This window comes from Pempheris klunzingeri, chromosome 22 (assembly GCF_042242105.1).
Source record: "Pempheris klunzingeri isolate RE-2024b chromosome 22, fPemKlu1.hap1, whole genome shotgun sequence".
Classification (NCBI taxonomy): Eukaryota; Metazoa; Chordata; class Actinopteri; order Acropomatiformes; family Pempheridae; genus Pempheris; species Pempheris klunzingeri.
The window spans coordinates 10,228,609-10,248,817 of NC_092033.1; the positions used below are offsets into that span (position 1 = coordinate 10,228,609).

Genomic DNA, 20,209 nt, shown 5'->3' on the forward strand with positions numbered 1-20,209 from the left:
GTATGTAGTGCACACTTTTAGTATGTGGAATGGAATTGGCGACACAAACACAGTACAAACTCATTTACCTTTGGGCCATGTCACATTCCCAGCATGACGTTTGTTCCATTTATGTAACCATAGTTCTTATCACCTGTTTTTCTTTGCTGTCGCATCCACACCGGATTCCTGTGTATGAATTAGTTACAACACTCATGCTGGATCCAGCCTGCATGGGCTGCCCTGGCTCCCTGGCTGTATCACTGGGCAACATTCCTACAGGGCCTTCTTCGCCTTTCTAGCAGCCTCCCCTTGAATTGTACCTCACTCAGTTGTCACCTCCGCGGGGCTGGATTGTTAGACCCAGCCCTGACTGACCGACACACTTTTTCTGCCCCCCAGCAAGCCTCAGCTGCAGTGCAGTTGGCGGTACATCCTGTCTAGTGCTTGTTTGCTGGCATCCATACAGACTCATAATGAGTGGAGTCGTTCCCCCCAACCAGGTGCCACTCCGTCCACATTATTCACACTTCTACCTTTTACACACAGCAGCTGTTCATCACCTAATGATGCTGGACCCAGCCACTGATGGAGCAAGGCGGGCAGGGAGCTGTTCTCTCTCTGGCCTCACTTCAAACCAAGCCTTTCAGTCTTTTGAAATTGAATTACTTTGAAATGTTATCTTTCAATCTTGTTTTCTCATGGGCTCATTTTCTTAACTGCCAATTGAGAATTTTCATACTGGCTTATCTACCTCCTCTTAAATGTTGTCTATGCTTTCACACACAATGACATCTTCAGCCCCCCAGTGATCGCAAAGTATCACGGCATCAGTATCTTTCCTTTCAAGTCCAACTCAATATTACATAAAGGCAAATAGCCCCAGTAACACTGGTATTAATGTTGATGATTTCAGTAAGAGGACATGAAAATTACTGTAGCATTTCATATTGATCAGGGTGAGTGGCCCGCTAATTGGATGTCATGTCAAGGCAGCCAAGTGATGACTGCTTTATACAATAGAGCTTACAAAAAAAACAAGGGGGTGCGTTTAGAAATGGTAGTTGCAACGCTGCCTGCCCTGCTCCCTTTATTTTTTTCATTTTTGATGAAATATCTCTCTGGGGCACTGTGGGCATCAAGCCAAAGTCAGTCAGGGGTTGAGATAATTAAGTCCTACACCAGTGCGTTATGAAACCACTTTTTTCAAAAGCATTTGAGAAAGTAATTTTTTTGTTAATTGTGTCAGTTCTTTGTTTAACAGTATAATTAAAGCAATGAAGTAAAGGAACTGATTGTAAAATGAAAAAATCAGCTCCAGTTTTAGGAAAAAGACTAAAGAAATGCAACAAAGTGCTAAATGTGACAATTGTATGAATGATTTTGTTGAATAGTTTAATGGCCCAATCAAATTAGGGGTGGATGGCTTTAATTGCTATTCTGCTCGCAAAATGTGGATGCAATCATCTCAAAGCTAAAGCTGCTCATCTGTAACTCCATATTAGTTTTAATTTTAAAATTCAGCCTAAAATAGAGCACATCTTGTCTCAATAGCTTAAAAAAAAAAAAAAAAGTACTTCTTTTTGTGAAGACTTTATCCAGATCGTGGCCCATGTATCTTTGTCCATCTGTCTTTTATGTCTCATGTTTTATTCAGCTGAAGTGTGTACAAGGCCTTGTTGTGGTGGCTTTCGACCATATACCTACTGTGAATAAAGTAACCAAGCAAATGAATGAAAGTTGCAGTAGACTCAGCAGCCGATGTTGCTGTTTTTTTTTTTTTTTTTGCTTTCCCAGCTTCACCTGCCACTGCAGCGGATACAATATTTAGAGGTCAGACCATGCCTGAATGATCTCCCCCCTCCCAAGGCATTCATTATTAAATCAGATACGCAACTTAGCTTCTAAAAGGTCAGCTCACCTGTCGGTTTGAGGTGGGGTGCTTTTGATTTTCAGGCGGAAAATAAGTGTCTTCATTCAAATTCATCACATATCCTAGCCAGCATGATCTTCACTAATGTCAACTTCTGGGTCTTTTACCTAAAGCTTAATGGCTGCATGATACTTTTCACAGTGGTGAGCCACTTACATGTCCAAATGGGGTTCTGTTCAAAATTGGCCAGGCTCATCCCACTGTGTCCTCTTTCCCAAATGTGCACAGGGGCCGTCTTATGAATATGTTTGGAGTCCTCACAATCAAAACAGGGCATTAGCTGCAGTCAGTGAGGCTCGACAGGTGGCAGAGAGAGGAGCAGGAGAGACTGATGCAAAAAGAGAGCCACAGATGCTGTCTCTGTTTAGATTTTGCAGTGATGGCTTTTCCAATTACAGAAACAGTAATTTGCTGTAAAAAGGCTCCAGCCTGCCGGGAAGGGTAGAATAGAACAGGGTAATTGGTGGTGGTGGTGGGGGCATCGCATGAGATATAATCCATATCACTCTCCAGTGGGAGTGGAGCAGCATTAGTCAAGCAGGGGGATCATTTGTTTTTTATAGTGGCCTCCCTCAACGCCTGGCAGATGCTGACACCACTTTAAACATCACTCAGGAAGGGGAGTAAATAGCCTTTCTCTTGTCTTGGCTCCTTCCTTGTCACAGTGTGTCTTCAGAAAGTGTAGAAATATCCCCGGGTGAGCACTGGTTCTTTGTTGACCAACCACAGGGGGCATTAGACTCATAACAGCTGTATGTTTACTTACACACACCAATGCCGGCCTCCCAAGCCAGTACATACTGTACAGAGCCTGTGTTTTGTTGTTTGTCAGTGCGGCCTTTTACCTTTTGAAGTGTTGCTTGCATGTCCTGAAACGCAGCCATTCCTCTACCCCAGAGGATAAAGCCCGTCCAAACCTCATGCATATTTAACACTCCAAACTAACAGGTGAGCAAAAGCACAAAGCTCTGTTCAGCGGCTGTGAATCTCTCAGATGGTAGATGATGCCCCATCCGTGTGTCCACAGACTCTTTGACCAGTCAGCCAGTTCACAGAGCAAATGCTCTTCAGTATTTCGAAGTATTTCAGTATTTCTGAGGAGGAATGTTGATGCAAAAAAATTTCAGCTTGAGTTGGACTGTGTCTTAACCCTCTACGTGTTGCCTTCATTTTCCCTTAATAAATTATAGTCAATTATAGCCAGGTTTGTGTTTCTGGATCCTCTCCAGTCTCGTTTCCTTCCTCCAGGTGTCCTTTTCATAGAAGCGCTCCACTTTGACTCTTAATTCCTTCATTCTTATAAGCCAGGAAATTAGAACACCTTCATAAGCAACCATTGCTCTCCTGGCCTCTGCATCTGTCATTTTGTGATTATTTACCCTTCTGTGGTTTAATGGCTTTCATAAACAGCTTAATAGAATTCAGTATGGCCTTGGGATGCGTAGCGAAAGGGCACGATCCACTGTTTTCATTGGCTTTTTGTTCCTCCCTTGTCTCTGCTCACACACCGTGTGTCACAATATAATCAAATGTGATCATAACTAACCTGTAAAACCATTCTCAGTCTCTCTACCTCCTCTTTCTCTCTCTTCCCTTCTCCATTGTTTTCTTGTTTTTAACCCTAATCGCTCCCTCACTCTGCACTGGGCATTCACAATGTAATTATATATGATTTACAAACAGCTGCAGCCATAATGGTGTATAAACAAATTACAGAACGATGGAGAAAAAAACAACAGAGGAATAAAGAGATGAAGACAGAGAGAAATTGGCCAGCATCAGACGTAGTCAGTGGTTTGGCTGTTTTTTGGATCATCGCTTTGGCTCTGCCTTCAACACAACATGAGCACTCACGCTCGACATGGTTTACCCCTTCTGCACGCACATATTTAGTTGTCTTTCTGCCAACATTAAACAGGAATCTGCCTCTGTAATACAGAGTGTCCTAGCTGCACCTCCTTCCAAATGTTCACATTTAATCAGTATTTCACTGGGATACCGCACTTCCATAAGACTTGGCTCAATTGACCCCAGAAGGCCTAGATTTTCTCTCTGAGCCCCTGCAGCATGCGGTGCTGACTACAGTCCAAGTAGAGTCTGTTATGCTTGTCATCTGTGTGAATCCACATGCTTCCTTTTTTAATATTTCTTTGTGTTGTGATGCATATTTACATCAGTAATTTTCTGACCATGACTCCGTAGACAAGCAGTCACTCAGACTTAAACCTGCACATGTGAATTATAAGTTTATAACCCCAAAGCCAGTTCATTTTTGTCAAAGAAACCTGCAAAGCAAGTCTGTAAATAATGACAATGTATTAGATGCATACTAAATCAAACACACCTTACAAATATGGACATGTGCATTATAAAATGCTCAGGACCACATAGAGAAGAAAGGTGTATGAATTGAAATTTGTCATTTTACTACTCTGATACTGCCTGAGACAAGGAATGGCTAAAGCTGTCGATGTATTGAAAGAACAGTATCCAGTAAATAAGATGTATTATATTTTACTCCTCATATTCATGATCTTCCAGAGGTCTACACATTGATTTGTCCACAGTAAAAGCATCAGGAGTTGATGAGTTGATTTGTCAACATAAATGTAAGAGAGAAATTGTAAATTGTTGTAATCATGAATCAGATTATATAAGACAGCACAGAAGAGACAGGAGACATACGTTTCTGTCTTTAAAGAAAATAACTAACACACCAGAACTCATGCCAGTATGTGGAAGGACATAGATTTATTGTTAAAGTGTGACTGGACTTGACTTGGAAGTAATTGGAGTGAATCTATGGGTCACCGCAGATCATAAATCAGCTTGTTAAAATTGGTGATCCATAACACTGTCAGTGCCCTTTGACTGCCTGGCCCCAACCAGGGCCTGCACAGAGTCTAGTGTGTATTTCCAGACCTAAAAAGTGAACCTATAGAAAAGTTACACAAGAACATCCAACTTATTTTTTATCAGCCTGCAGTGAGACATGGGAACAACATCAGAAACATAATTAGAATCACAAAGAATAAAAGAAACTGTCAACATTTGTAAAACGTGCTGTACTAAACATTAATGCACCAGACGAAATAAAGGCATCAGTCCATCAGTGCCACAGATACAGATTTGGGCTAACCATATTTGTCTTGCATAACCATGGTATGTGTCTATACATGCCAGATGTGCATTGCTAGAATGTTTTTAGCTGGTCTATTTAAGGGCACATTCAAACACCATGAAACTGCAGTGATCAGTGGCTTCTTGCAAGAGGAAACACTCATTTCTGGTGCTTAGCAACACACAGTACAATCCTTGTTATCTTTGTTTTAAGAATCTTGAGCATTTTTCAGGAAAAAGTTTGTTTAAAAGATTGATAAATCTTGTTCATAAGGTGTAGGTAGAAATGTCTTCAAAGATTCTTGAACTGGTTCAAAGCGTGACATCTAAGCATGAGAAAATCAAATGAAAATCTTGCCATGGTGCAAGTAGGAGACAGACTCATGATTAGAAGCAGCAGCGAGACTGCATTGTGAGTGTACTTCCAAGCTAGCAGCATGCTGGAGCAGTAGAGCATTTTAGCAGACCATCTGATTTGCTTGCAAGGAATTGCCCGACCAGATTTGGTGGTCATGTCATCCGTGCCAGCTTATCAGGGCATTGCTCATGATGTGGCGTGTTCGAATTTTTCCCCCATTTAATGTATCACACATTAGAGCTGCACCTCCATACTGCCCATCAATCCTGCTTTACCATTTACATGAATAAAGCATTTGCAATTAGGTCGGCCTAAGAGACTCCATCCATTAAAGCTTCGAATGAGTGAATATACTGTACATAGCAGGTAGGACCCTCTTAAAGCTCATGTGTCATTTATTCGTTTCTCTCTGGACCCAAAGTGGAACATGGGCCAGGAATGGAAATACACATGTAAGTCAGTGTGTAAATATACACACACATGCACAGATAAATACACACTGGTACACTGAGTAGGAAGGAAGGGGCGCACTAACTTTTTTAATTAGATTAATAAATCAAGGAGGTGGCTGGCTGTGACGGCTGTAGCCCAACACCATTCCAGTAAGTCTGCACCAAGCTGCTGTGGCAAAACTGGAGCCTAATGATGTAACCCCACCACATCTACGTGTGTGTTTGTGTGTATGAGACAAGGGCTTCGCGAAGCAATTCATCTGACATGTGTTCCAAAAACTGCTTTCTCTACAATACGTTGAGGATGAGCCTGTTTCGTTGTGTTTGTGTGTGTGTGTATTTATACTCCTATTCCCCTCACTGCATTCATCAGCAGTTGGTGCAGCAGTGGGTGGCCAATGAGGTGTTTGGACACCCCCTCCCCACCACCACCACCACCACCACCACCGCGACCCCGCCTCCATAATCAAACCGAGCTCCTAGCTTTTCCTTCACACTCTAAATCCCTTCGTACCCCTCACTGGTGTTTTTCTTTAAGTTTGACATCCTGCTAATGATGTCTGCTGTGTGTTGGCAGCTGCTTGGCTGTCTCGGCACAGATAACCCTTGAAAAACAGCATCATTATTTATATTTTCTTGTTCTCCATTTGCATAAATAATATTAGGTGTTAATGACAGCTCACCACAGCTCTAAAGCAACAAAGAAAGGTGTATATTTAGAGGTGAGGCTGTAGTGCTGCACTGCCTGCCTCCAAGCTGTTTGTTTGATCGTCCAGTAAGATGCATAGTAAGCAGAATTTACTCATTTGACACACACACACACACACTCACTGCATTTACATGAATGCAACAAACCAGGTAAGCGGGAGAAATCATGGTAACACAGGAAATCAGGAGACTGTGTTTACCTGAGCTGTATAACTTGGTTACTTTTAGATGATGCAGATGGTCAGTAATCTAGTTTCTTCTCCTCTGGTTCATTTTTACCCATGGCCGGCATATCTGAGGTGTTTCAGTGATACATCAAGCTGCAACTCAAGCTTGAAGAGTTTTTTTTTTTTCTGGTCAGAGCATTTGGACTGATGGCGCAGTGAGAGAACAGACTCTACTGTGTGAGAGCACACAGTGTTTCAATACTATTTTCACATAAAGTTTAGAAATAGTCTACTGTTCAGCAGTGGAAGCCAACTTATTTAGACTTATTCATCTTGCTGTCAATTTATGTATATACATACTGCTTGCAGTTAAAGCGATCCATTTGTAGAGTAGGTCTCCCTCACATTCCTCCGAGGAAAAAGTCTGAATTTCCATTACAAATATTTTCCTTTTCTACATCCATCCGTTGTTTAGATCTGGTAGTTTCCATTTTATACCAGTTCTTAGTTATTGTCTCTTTGAAGGCAGCTTTGACTTCAATTGTTTTCAAATCAAGGGCGCACTGCTACGTCTTTTCATCTGTCGTCACTGCAACACTGACGATTTCCCTCTCTCATGTCTTTGTCACCCAAAACATGCCAAATATATTTGCAACATTTAAAAACACAGCCAATAATTTGGATTTTTTCAAGAGTAGTCGATCTGTGCTTTTGTTTAGTCCTCAGTCTGATTCAGAAAACCTCGATTCTTTAGATTTAAGAAATCTGGCTACTGGAGAAAGTTGACACTAGACACTGTTACTGTTTCTGTCGGTTTCTTTTGGTGAACACTGTCATGCACGTGTAAACATACTTTGCCATGCACAAACAAATATACATATTACACAAACACCAGGAAGTGGCTCTCTTGAAGATGCAAATTCTTTAACGCACTCACAATCAGCTCCCCAATTTCAACTGATGGGTGCAAATCAGGCTACCACTTACTCATTGAATTCATGGAGCACCGACTCACTATTTTATGTCTCCAACTTCCACCCCATCGACAGCCACATTCCCGCCATGAATCCACCATGAGAGGTCTGCTGCACATCGTATAATGGCTTGATAGGCCATAACAACCCATTGGAGAAGCTGGCTCGCTTTACTCAAAGCTGTATTTCTCCAACAGGGTCAAACCAGCATTAGCTGTGTGGTTTTAAGGGGTAGCAGCTCCAAAAAACACATATTATTTTCTTTTGTGTATTTTCAGTCTCAGCCTCAAAGGGCCTTTGGGGTCAACAAGGGTTTTGAGCTGACAGGTTGCACCTTACCATTAGCGTTGAAGTATTTACGAGGAAAAAAAACAGCCTTAAATAACATTTACTTTTCTCCTTTTCCCAAGATAAAGTTTATTTTATAAATGTACCTCTTCAGTTTGCATAAGGAGCTGTGTGGTCTGCAAAGAATGATTGGTATTAATTGTTTGTTCATATGAATCAAGGTTTGAAGTAGCTTCTCTACGGCAGTGATGGTAATAAACCATGCTACAGCCAGCTAAAAAGTAATGAATCAAATTTATTCATGATAAAGAGAAGAAAAATGATTATGAGAAGCACTTCCATTTAGTTTTGAGAAGCATAAACAATACTTAGAAAAATCCTCAGTCATCCATACTTTGCAAAGTTGCATCAGACTTTATTTATACTGATACATTTATTTAGGAGCTTTGCAGTGGTGAGATGCATTGTGTTCACTTTCTGCTGCAGCCGTAAGACCCGCCCTCTGTCTATCACACCCAGTCGAGCCAAAATCCAAACCACAGCAAAACGCTTGCACCTCTGTAGCAGAGAAAATTAAATGGAAGGTTAGACCCATTTTACACTAACAGCTCAACATTTTCAGCTTCTTCTCCATGGGGAGTGGGAGCTTATTGTTTTAGTAATAGAGGCAGCACAAAAAAAATACATCAATGTCAAAATAAGACGAAAATGGCCCCTAGTGATCTGATGAAATGCAATTTTTTTTTTTAAATTAACGAAAATGGAAGATTTAGTCTCCTTCTCACTCATGCCTGTGTCTTTGCCAGGAGGCCAGTTGGAGAGTCTGATGGAGACCATGAGAGCAGAGATTGCTGCTCAGCCGCCAGTGGAAGGATCCTACTCTGCACGCCGAGGGGACAACTGCATAGCCAAATTTGCTGATGGTGAATGGTAAGCAAACATTTAGTGATGATATTTAAAATCTTAAACCACTAGCAATATGCTGATGTCAAATCGCTTCTATTATAACCAGTAGAAGTTACTTAATTTAGCTGATTTATGACCACCTGAAACTAAATCCACTGCAATTGAGACTTTTTACACCAGGTACATGAGCTACTTTTACATGAGACATTTATTTTGGGGTTTTTTCTCCCGCTGACGTTGCATTTTTACCTTGTCTCTATTTAAGCCTGTGATGCATTAACTGCAGACACCCACAGGGTGTAATTAGCTCACTGCCACTGCTTTGGCCCTTTTAGAATCAGCAGTTGCTTGACAGTAACACACATACACACACACACACACACACACACACACACTCACACACAGCCCTCTTCTTGTAGTCTCCACACTGGATGTTGGAAGTTTACAGATGGTCATGGGGACAGATAAAAGTCACAGTGATCGAGGGAGGGAGAGAGGGTGTCTGTCAACAAGGTGACGGCAAAAAAAAGATCACAAAACTGATTAAAAAACCAAATGTTCCCCCGACACAGGTGTTCTTCTTTCTTCCCTCTATCCTTCCCTCTATCTTCGTCTTCATGTTTTTAAGGGGCAAAACCCAGCCGCCAATGCAAGTCAATGAGCATTTTAAACAGGCCATCTGTCGTTAACCTTCACTTTCTTCAGCCTTTTATTGCACAGAAAAGTCTGTCGTCTTGTTACTTGTAACATCAAAACTCTAATCCTGCTCCAAATGCCAGATGTCTGAGATTTTGATCTTTTATTTATTTAATTTTTTTTACCAATTACATATTATTCAGCGAGCTAATCATGCTCATGTTCACATTGTTCTGTGTCCATATCTGTGGAATGTCGGTTTATTTCATAGGAGGGCTAATTAGGAATTCGTCGCCCTTTCTGGCCTCTTGGGACACCACAGTTGGAGCAAATAGAAAGGAAAAACGTCTGTTCATCAGTCACTCACACGTCTCTCACTCCTTCCCTCCACACTCTTTGCTGTTCTTTGTGCCTGCCTGCTAATCACTTACTTGGTTTTAACTTTGCTCCCTTGTCTCTCTCTTTACCCATGTGGACATAATTATTTGGCTTTCTCCTGCTGTCCTTGGTTCTCAGCCAATTCATCTTCCCCGCTCCCATTTGTTTGTCAGAGTAGAGAGTCAGACAAGTGATGTTCGGATGAAGGGATTGTTTCTTGAACTTAGTCTGCGGCGAAACATACTCTTCTTTAGCTTCTATATGAATTCATGAGTAGGATTGCTCTTCCTCTGACTGATTTGTCATTTATCTGCATGTCCTTGGCAAGCTTATTTTCATTCAAATCCAGCTTGCCAAGTGTGTTGAAAACTCAAACCTTCCAAAGTAAAACCGCAGGGTCTGTGTGATTAGCACTAATGCACTAAAGTTATTTTCTACAAGGCAAAGATGCGTTCAAATTTCTGTCGTTTATTGCAAAGAGGCCTCTGTGCTCTGTGCAATTTTCACCACCCTGCTGTGTCCCGATAGATCCCCTCTGTCCCCCACTCTCCCGGCCTGCTCATACTTTCCTGCTCCTTTCCTACGATCACAACAGACAGATCCTCCAACACCTTCTCCCCAGGGAAATAAGCACGGAATCATTTACTCATCTCCTTTTCCTCTTGTGCCCCTGTCTCCATCTCTGTTTCCCCCTTCTCTCTCTCAATTATTCTTTTCCTGCTGCAGGTACAGAGCCAGAGTGGAGAAAATCGAGTCTCCGGCAAAGGTTCATGTCTTCTACATTGACTATGGCAATGTGAGTAACTTTGAGTCCATGAATTTGACTGTGTGAAGCATTGAGTGTTGCATCACCATCATTAAAACACAGTTTCAGCAAGCCAGTGTTAGCCAAGTTTTTGTTATGGCCAAACCCACAGCCAGAGGGAATATAGTATCTGAAAAGGGATTTCTTTTCTATTTCTTGCACCTATTCAGACACCAGTTGTTTGCTTATTTTCTACATTCAAAGCAGCCTAACAGCCTTTATGTATCCTTTCAGCAGGAATTTTTAGGACAAATATGATGCAAGCTTGCTTGTTTTCCCTTTATTGTTGAAGCAAAGAGTGCAACTGAGTGTATCATTTTTATTCCTTTTCATAACAATGACAAAAGCAGAACTCCCCTTCTCTCTGTGGAGTTTTTTTGTTTTTTTTTCCCTGTGATGACGAAGGCACTACATCCTTGAGTGCGTTATTGTGTGTGTTCCTACCCACGTGCATACACATGCTTGCATCACCAAGTGGCTCATGCAGCCAACCCCTGGCCTGCGGGAGATTTCCCATGATGCAGTGGAGCGGCACAGTGTGTGACTGACCTCAGAGTGGGGGACAGCTTGAGGTTTGGCTGGCAGACGCGATGCGCTCTGGCATGTTGCTGAAAGTGTGATTCTCCGAGGCCGACCTGGCACACACAAAAAATTCGAGCTGATATCCACCTCATTCTTTGTAGTTTTTGCGTCATTTCAGCTTGAGTCGTTTTTTGCTTTGAATTCGTGCCTTTGTGTCATGAGCTATTGGTTGGCAGTACTGTCACCTGTCTCAGGTACAGGTCACTACCTGAATTATTATGTGATCATTAGCAAACACAGCAGGGCACTTTGTCTTTCATTTTTTAAGTCCACGTTTATAGCGCTGTCAAAATCTAATATGGCATTGGTAAATCTTAACGTTTTAATCCATAATAAATGTTCAAGGTATCCTCTGTCTAGACTGTACAGGCCAATGAACACATTAACCTAAGATATGAGGACCATTAAATTAACTCCCCACTTCTAACGGCTGTATTTGTCTGACTTTCCATCAGCACCTTCTCCCTTTGGGCAGTCTGAAGTGAACAGTGATTGGTCATTGCTCACATTGGCTTATTCTCGTCAGAATCTATCAACTTCATTGCTTCATACCAGCAAAATGTAGTACATTTCATATACAGCAATGTGCATTTTGTCTGAGTTTGGTGCATAAAGATGAGACCATGTTGACTAGTGTACTTACTGTAGATCCACAGAGGGTTTTTTATGAGGTTGTAAACGCATTCATCTAAATGCAAAGATCATGAATTCATAAAATGTGATGCCTATAATCATGGCATAATTAAACCTGAGTTATTGTCTCTCCTAAGCACTTTTTAGAAAATGCTACTTTGTTTTTCTGAAGTAGATATGTAGCACTAGGGCCCTACGATCATAAGTGTTGCCTTTTTTATATTGTATCAACTTTCTAGTCTGACTTGAGTCTGGCGACTATCAACTTGACGTCTATCTTCGTCTTTTACTCGTAGCTTGTAGCTGAGCTAGCGAGCAGATGGAGCTTAGTGAAAGGGGCTTCAGTACTGCTGTAGAAACAGCTGTGAAATGATTGGTAAGGTGACATATACAAGCACGCAGCCCTTAAGCCACAAAACGGCATCTGTCCTTTCGCAGTTGTAAACTATCATTGTTAAAGTGGCATTCAGATTTCAGAATTGATTCAGAGTCAAGGAAAAATAGGAAGGCATTACAGGCTACAAGCTGAATGTACAGCCCGAGTGCATACTGTGTTTTGTTTGAGGGTGTCCTGCATTTGATTTGAGAGATGCACTCTGTAATGTCAAATATTCAGAAAGCAAACTTTCATCACAGGCTTTCAACAACCTTACATATTTGTATCTGTATCATAACTGACAGCCAGGCATTCTGCCTTAATCTCAGTTGGCTTCCTTTAGTGTTGTAGCAGGAGGTTTCTGTCATGTTAGCTTAGACATAGTCATCATCACAAATATGCACTCCGTTTTTTTTATCTCCATTTTACAGTCTCAAAACCTCAAACCCATGAACGAAATCATGTCCTGAGAGGATGTTATTTAACGCTAAACCCAGACCTACTAACTTTATAGGTGCTTTATTTGGTTGTTGTTGATACTGAAAAACAAATGCCACCATGTGTCATTGCATAGACCAATACTATGAAGATTGCCTTGAAAAATGTTCTATATCAGGTCTGATCTGTCCTCTGCTCATCCTCCCTCAGAGAGAAGTTGTGTCGTCCACTCGTCTGGCTGCCATCCCCCCTGCCTTCAGCACCAGGACCCTGCCAGCACAGGCCACCGAGTATGCCTTCGCCTTCATCCAGATCCCACTGGACGTAAGTGCACAGATGAGCACGCATGCAGAGCAGAGATATGTGTCGCAGCTGAAAGCCTCAAAATTAACTTTGAGATATCAACTTCAGTCTCATTTTCTGCCAGCTTTTGAAAGTTGACTTCTCAGGGAAGACATAAAACTGTTTGAGTTTTCTTATCACCTTAGTCTGTAACTGAGTTTTCATTCCAAGCAAGAGTTGGTGAAAATTATGTTCATACATAATGCATGCTGAATAAAGCAGACAGAGCGATGACAAACGTCAAACATCAACATCAAGCCTTTGATTTACTTTGTTGCAAAATATAGAGAATAATTGACATAGTAGCAGAGACGGATTAATGTTTTATGAGCAATTTGATAATGTATATTATATTTCCTCAACTACCCAGGCTCCCACACATCCTATAGATGGATATAAAGCATCCAGGCACTCTGTGTTTGTGTCTGTGCATATAAATGTCCATCAGATCATCATCACTGTTTTTTCTGTAGCGCTAATCTTCTTGTTTACATACTAGTGTGTTTACTCAACCTCCATTGACCACTTGCGTGCGTGTTTGTGTGTGTGTGTGTGAGAGTGACTGCCTTTTGTGTGTCAGGGGGTCAACTCCTTGGTAACCTCCTGAGCCGGCAGCATCCTGAATAATTTTGTGCAGATACAAACATGTGCTTCTTTTGGTATGTGCCTGATTTGCACAGTACTAAGCCCTTTATTCAGTTGGGTGTGTGCGTGCATGACTGCGGGCACTGGAGTGTGTTTATTTAAAGGGTACTTGTCTACTTAGCCTAGATAAGGTTCTGAACATTTGCATGTTTGTAATGTCATATTTTACTCTTTACTTCATTTTTCACAATGCACATTGTTTGCTGCTATTTTGGATTAATTATCTAGTCTCAATTGCTAGTTTAATAGATGCATCCAGCTAAAGCTAAAAGCTACATACAAGCTAATACCACAGTGCTGTAATGAATGCTTCCTTCATGAAGGTTGTAATCTTCAGATTTTTTCTGCAAAGACATTGACTGAACTGTGGTTAGTTCAGAGGCAGTACTCTGGTACTGCTGAACTGTTGACTATCTTTAAAAGTTTCTCTGATATTCAGTCTATCCTTATTGATTTAATATTGAGTATTGTTTTAGTGTATTAGTATATTACTTTTATATATATATATATGTATTACTATTATATAATATTTTTAAAGAATTTTATTGTACTTGATAATTTTTATTGTTGGTGATGTGTACTGAAGCTTCACACAGTTAAAGCTGTGTGTGTGTGTGAGTGTGTTGGTAGTGCCTGCATGCTGTCACCTGTCTCCTGAGTCAGTGTATCCTGAAGGATGAAGTGGCCCATCTGTTGGTTCAGCCCGGGGGACAAAGGCATCACCTACACTTTGCAGCCCCCAGACACACACACGCACGCACACACACACACACACACACACACACACACACACAGCTTTACCACAAAGCTTTACCACATGTTGGAAGCTGACACATACCCTACACCTCCTCTCCTCACTCTCTCTCTGTCACTCTGGATCTGTCTAACCCTTTTCCCTGTTCTTTCTATTTTCTCTTGGTTTCCCTTTCATGTGTTTTCCCTCTGCTTTATCTGAAGCTTTTTACTGTGTCACTCACGCTGACAGCACGTTGCCCTACTTGTGCTGCGCTTTTGCTGCTGCACATAAGAAAGGTTGTTGCCTTTGTCTCACAACCTGCCATTTGATGCCCTGCACAAAATGTCTGTATTCTTCAAGTTACATGGCTTCATAGTCTTAAAACCTTTCTTTTCTTAACACCAAGATCCTGCCAATAGGACATTATCATCTTGCTGCTTTCCAGAGCAGTTTCCTAAAATGCTCAAAAATGACAATATCTTCAAAAAATGCCAGTATTGAGGTGCACTATTCCGCTGTTTTGTAGGAAATCTGAAATGTGTACTGATAACTTGACAAAGCAGGAGGCACAATGCACCATGTCGTCTGCAGCCGACACATTTTTTAGCAGTGTTTAGTCCAATTTTATTACAGATGTTGTGAGCTCTCAGCTGCCTTCAGTCAGGACACCACCACCTTTTTATTGTGCCTGGTCAGCTAATTAAAGAAAGAAGTTGCCAAGAGTGCACTTGTAAAAAAGATGAAGAACAAAATAAATTCAAAGAACTGTCACACAAAAGAACTCCAGCCACAAAAATACCATTTGTCACTACACAACTATTTAAATCATTTTTTTTCTAATATTAGACAATATTTTACACAGGAAAAAAATCTTTAAGGTTTACACTGGTGCATTTGAGAAGATTGCCTCATATTATTAAATAAAAAGATGTTTGTACTAAAATGTTTATATTCAAGCATGAGCACTGGAAATGAGCTTTTGGACTAGCTCCATTAAAAAAACAAATAAATAAATAAAAAAAAACAATAACCAGTTGAACATCCTGTTATACTGATTTATAGCTAATAAAATGCAAATATTTCAGCCTGTTCCTAACACAGTGAACTAGGTCTGTTCTGCACATATGGCAGACAAGAGCGGGTCACTAGAAGGCTCTCATTAATTTTGTATTGCCCCCTCACGAGTGTCAAAGTATTCTTGTTCTGTAATACTCTCTCCTTCCGTCTTATCTCTTCTCCTGTGTCGGCTGTCTCTTTCTCCCGTTTTCCCCCTCCCTCTCTCTCTGTCACCAACTCTCTCTCTCTCTCTCTCTCTCTCTCTCTCTCTCGCCCTGAGCTCCCCTGCAGCCCCTGTGACAAGTTGACCAGGGGGAGAGCGGAAACAAAAAAGGCCCTTAGTTTTGTGCCTTGAACAAGCTTGCCTGCCCACACACGTTCGCACACACATACACCAGACACGCACATACCCAAGGGCGGCTAGCTCGAAGGGGGTTGCCATGGAGACAAGACCAGGGCGAGAAAGAAGGGAAGCGAAGAAATGGATCGTGTAGAGGAGGGATGGATGATGGCCAGGGACTGTTTTTTGTTTTTAAGTGTCTTCCTGCTTTTGAAGATGCAGCTCCTGTGTTTTTTCTTGTTTTCACCCTGACCGCTGGAGGACGGGAGGTCAGGATTGCAATACAGCTGTTCCACCTCCTTCTCTACCATGTGTTCAATCAAATGCTGGCCTTTCACATTCAAGAAGGTTAGGAATAAGAGAGTGAGGTAACTATCTGAAGAATGAGAAGAAACGAGAAGAAAGGGACAGGATGAGGCAGAGGGGGGAGGTGGGTGAGAGTCAGACCATTAGGTAGTTCAAGCAAACTAAAATCTCTTGAACTGGTCGACTAAATAATTGCTGTGCTTACACCACTGAGATTACTGTGTGGTTGATCATGGAACTGAATGATGTGTTCTTACTGACTGCAGTTTTTTTTTTTTTCCCCCACCTCCTTCACAGTCCCTGTATAGCATGTATTGCTGTGTGTGTGTTTGTGTCTGTTTAGGAGCAGTCAGTAACAACATACTAATTATCCCTTTAACCTTTTTTTCCCCTCACTTCCCCCTTCCCTTTATCTTCCACTATATCTCCCCATTCCTTGTTTTTCCCTGCCTCGATCCTACCATGCATCACTCCCCCCTTTCCTGTCCTTCTCTCACCTCCTCTCCTCACCTCATAAACCCCCTATGTCTTCAGGAGGATGCCCGTGCAGATGTGGTGGACTGCATTGTGCGCGACATCCAGAACAGTCAGTGCCTGCTGAACGTGGAGTACTCAGGTGCCACCTGCCCACTTGTCACAATACAGTTTGGGGACACCAAGGAAGATGTGGGCCTGGGCCTGGTCAAGGAGGGCTTGGTCATGGTGGACGTCCGCAAGGAGAAGTACCTGCAGAAGATGGTGAGTGAAGAAATGGGATGTACAGTTGGTGATGGGAGGGCAGCCTTAGATGGCCTGATACTAAATGTAACACTGATTTTGAGGCATTTCTCTGTCCAAGTCACTGAGGCTTTCTGGGCTGTAGACTGGGCAGACATGGTTAACTATATGACCTAAAGCTGTGGTACAATGTAGATTTGAATTTGTTTGGTGACTTCTCACTTAGAAAACAATGTTGACAGATAGTTATCTGTTGTCTGTACTTCCTGTGAATTGCTGTGTAGTTTCAGGTGTATTATCGAGGGCTGCTTGTGTAAAAGAATGAATTTATTTAACTGGTCACTTAGTGAGTCATAATGGCAGTTTAGGCAAATTTTTGTTTGATTTACCAGCCCGTCTGTTGTTTGTGTCTATGCCAAACATCATCAGAGTATCCCTCTTTCAAAATATAACGTTTTTCATGACTTACTTACTTGTTATTCAGTGGCTTGTTGTGCCGTTGAAATGCACAGTTTGGATCAATATATGTGCCTCGGCTGCTCTAGACAGACAATGCCATCAGTTGATCAAATTGTAGCAGGTGCTACTTAACTTCAAGCACAAAGTAAATGTTTATCATTCTCAGGGGCAAACAGGCCCCTTGCGTATTGTTTAATGTGAAAAGATCCATATGCAGTCAAAGGTTGTCTGACAGTTCAATAATGACCATATTTCCATGCTAGCATGCATCTACCCACTCATTTCCATCTCAGATTGTCATGTATAGATTTTTTTTTGATAAATGAAAGCTAGTGTTTCACTAAATGCCTGCAGGTTTTGTAATGTGAACGCGGTGGCACAACGGACGTAATACTTCTCCTCACTTGTCAATCCACAGCCACACAACATACACTTATACACCTCTACAATTTGCCTCAAATGGCGGCCATTTTGTCAAACCATGATGCGTCGCTCATTTACCCTCCCCTCTGTATGCTAATTCGCCCAGCAGACTCAAAGCCACTCTGTACATGAAAGATAAAGAAAAATTGAGGATATTTATTCCTGCTGTAATTATCGCTTCCACACAACCCCATTATTAGTCAGTCTGGTTTTTATTTAAACATTTGTAAAGACATTCTTTCACGCAATTTATTCACTCACATGGAGACTCGTTTTTGAACACATAAAGAGCACAGATGTAAGCCACTAAACAGCACAGATAAAAGCACTTTCAGCCTCACAGTCACTCAATAAAGCACTGAGCTTCATTGTAAGAGTATTCTGACCTCTGACCTCTGAAGAGTAGCCAGGAACCAAAATGTAGTCTCTAGGTAATGGACCCTATAGACAAAGGACATTGATTAAGACATACGCCTAATAGGCTTATAGACTGCACAGATTTAGGTTTTGTTGCATCAAATGGCTTCTCTTTAGTATTCAACAGCTGCGTCCCCAGAATTTGCTTCTTCCTTGCTGGCTACAGACAGATATTTTGATCTGCAGAACGCTTAACAAGCAGCAGTGTTGCCAATGTGCTTACAAGTGAGTGTTAAAGTAAGCTCTACAGCATTTCTTGTTGATAATTCCACCCATCAACTCTGCTTCCAAGCTCAAAGCCGAACAAGCTGAAGTGTGATTAGGCCGCGTTTGAAAACGGAGTAAATGTGCTTCTGATTTATAGAATGTGTGCGTTTCGCTGTATAGCTGCAGTGTTCAGCAAGAAGTTCATTACAGGAGCTGTGGGATGTAACAGTGTAATGTCTGTTATATCAGGCTCAGTATCTAATGTTAATTTGTGAATTGCAACAGTGATGTTGCTTCAATGGTTCATTTTGTGGTCTTACAGTAGGGGTTAGTAAAACTTATTGGACATAATGTGCCAGAGCTGAAATGATTACCATTATTTCCACTATTGATTGTCATTTTTTTTTTTGTTAAAATTCTCAAAATCCTCTCATTTGAGGATTTGCTGCTGGTCTTTGTCTATTGAATTTAGCATGATTGGGTAATTAATATCTCTGGGAAATTACAGTGGGCATCAAACTATATGAGACCCTTTCAAGACAAAATGGTTAATTTAGGAAATAATATTAAGTGCATTGAATTACAGCCCTAAAATGAACAGGTAAAGTCTTTCACTTACAAATACATATTATTGTGATTATGTGATTCTTTCAGGTCTACCTAACCCTATGTGATATGTGCTTTTGGACTTGTATGCTGCTTTAGATGAAGGCATTTTAAAGCTAGTCTGTTAATTTGCTGTATACTATCTTTTCTTGCAATCTACCGGCGTTCACCTAGAGTCATTTGTTTGCCGGGCGCATTTGCGGCTCAAAGATTCATGAGCAGCACTGCAGCTGCTGCAACAACAGTGAAAAATGTTATCTTGCAGGAGCAGTAGAGCCAAAAAGTGTACAACCTTTTGTTGACCTCTGGATCCATGCCCCTGTTCTTCCCCTCTTTGACAGAAAGTTCCCCTCAAGCTTTTGATAGTTTAGTATCCAAGCCGGCTCACCCTGAGCTCATTCTCTGCTCCTTTCTCTCCCCTCACTCATCCAGACTATCAGCCGCCTTGTAAAAAGTGACTTTTGTCCTTCCTATCTGGTCCATTTTAGCTCTATTCTTTATTCATTATCCATTCGAGGGGATTGGAACATGGTCATTGTAATCTGCACTCTAGTGTTAAGCATTTCGTAACAGATGGGCTATAATGTTCACTTTCACTTCAATAGTCGTCATAAGTGCACTGAAGGTTAACACCAGTCTTTGAGGATGGCTTTGTCCCCAGAGAGGGAGAGCAGAGATGGATATGCATCCATTTGGGATTTTATCATTTTTTCAAGTGCATTCCTGCCTTAAGCCATACATTCACTGATGGCCACTATGCACTCCATATGGATGGCTATTGTTGCAGCTATACAGCAGTACCATGGCAAAGGATAAACAGTAATTGTGAGAGTGTAGGCGAAAAGATGATCATATGCATGCCAGCTGCTGGTATCTGATAGGAGGGAAGTGGGATATTAAAAGGAAGGCAGGAACAGGGACAGTGGGGGGGCAGGTGGAAAAACAGTAAACCAAATTAGTGAGGGGAGACGGACAGTGACCGAGAGGTGCAGATGGACGATAAAGCATGGGATTAAAGTACAACTGACATTGACCCAAAAATACAGACTAAGATTAGAGCCTGAATCAGAGCACCCATACTGTTTGTGCCCATTACACGTGCTTAGTGTGCACACAAATCTACACTGACAATCAAGCAGATTTAATGTCATAGTTAAAAGTTTAATCTGTCATACATCTGGCAGGCTGTCATACAGCATGTGCAGGCCCACATGTGTTATTT

The 20,209-nt window shown here is 41.5% G+C and overlaps 1 protein-coding gene across 1 annotated transcript in view; it reads left to right on the top strand.

Moving 5' to 3' along the window:
* The window catches only part of snd1 (staphylococcal nuclease and tudor domain containing 1), a 166,347-nt gene that overhangs the window by 133,333 nt on the left and 12,805 nt on the right, over positions 1–20,209 (top strand). Inside the window, exons 19-22 of the mRNA XM_070853545.1 lie at positions 8,786–8,909; positions 10,626–10,695; positions 12,944–13,057; positions 16,693–16,896. Of these exons, the coding sequence (XP_070709646.1) occupies positions 8,786–8,909; positions 10,626–10,695; positions 12,944–13,057; positions 16,693–16,896 (512 nt within the window). The remainder of the gene's footprint in view (positions 1–8,785; positions 8,910–10,625; positions 10,696–12,943; positions 13,058–16,692; positions 16,897–20,209) is intronic.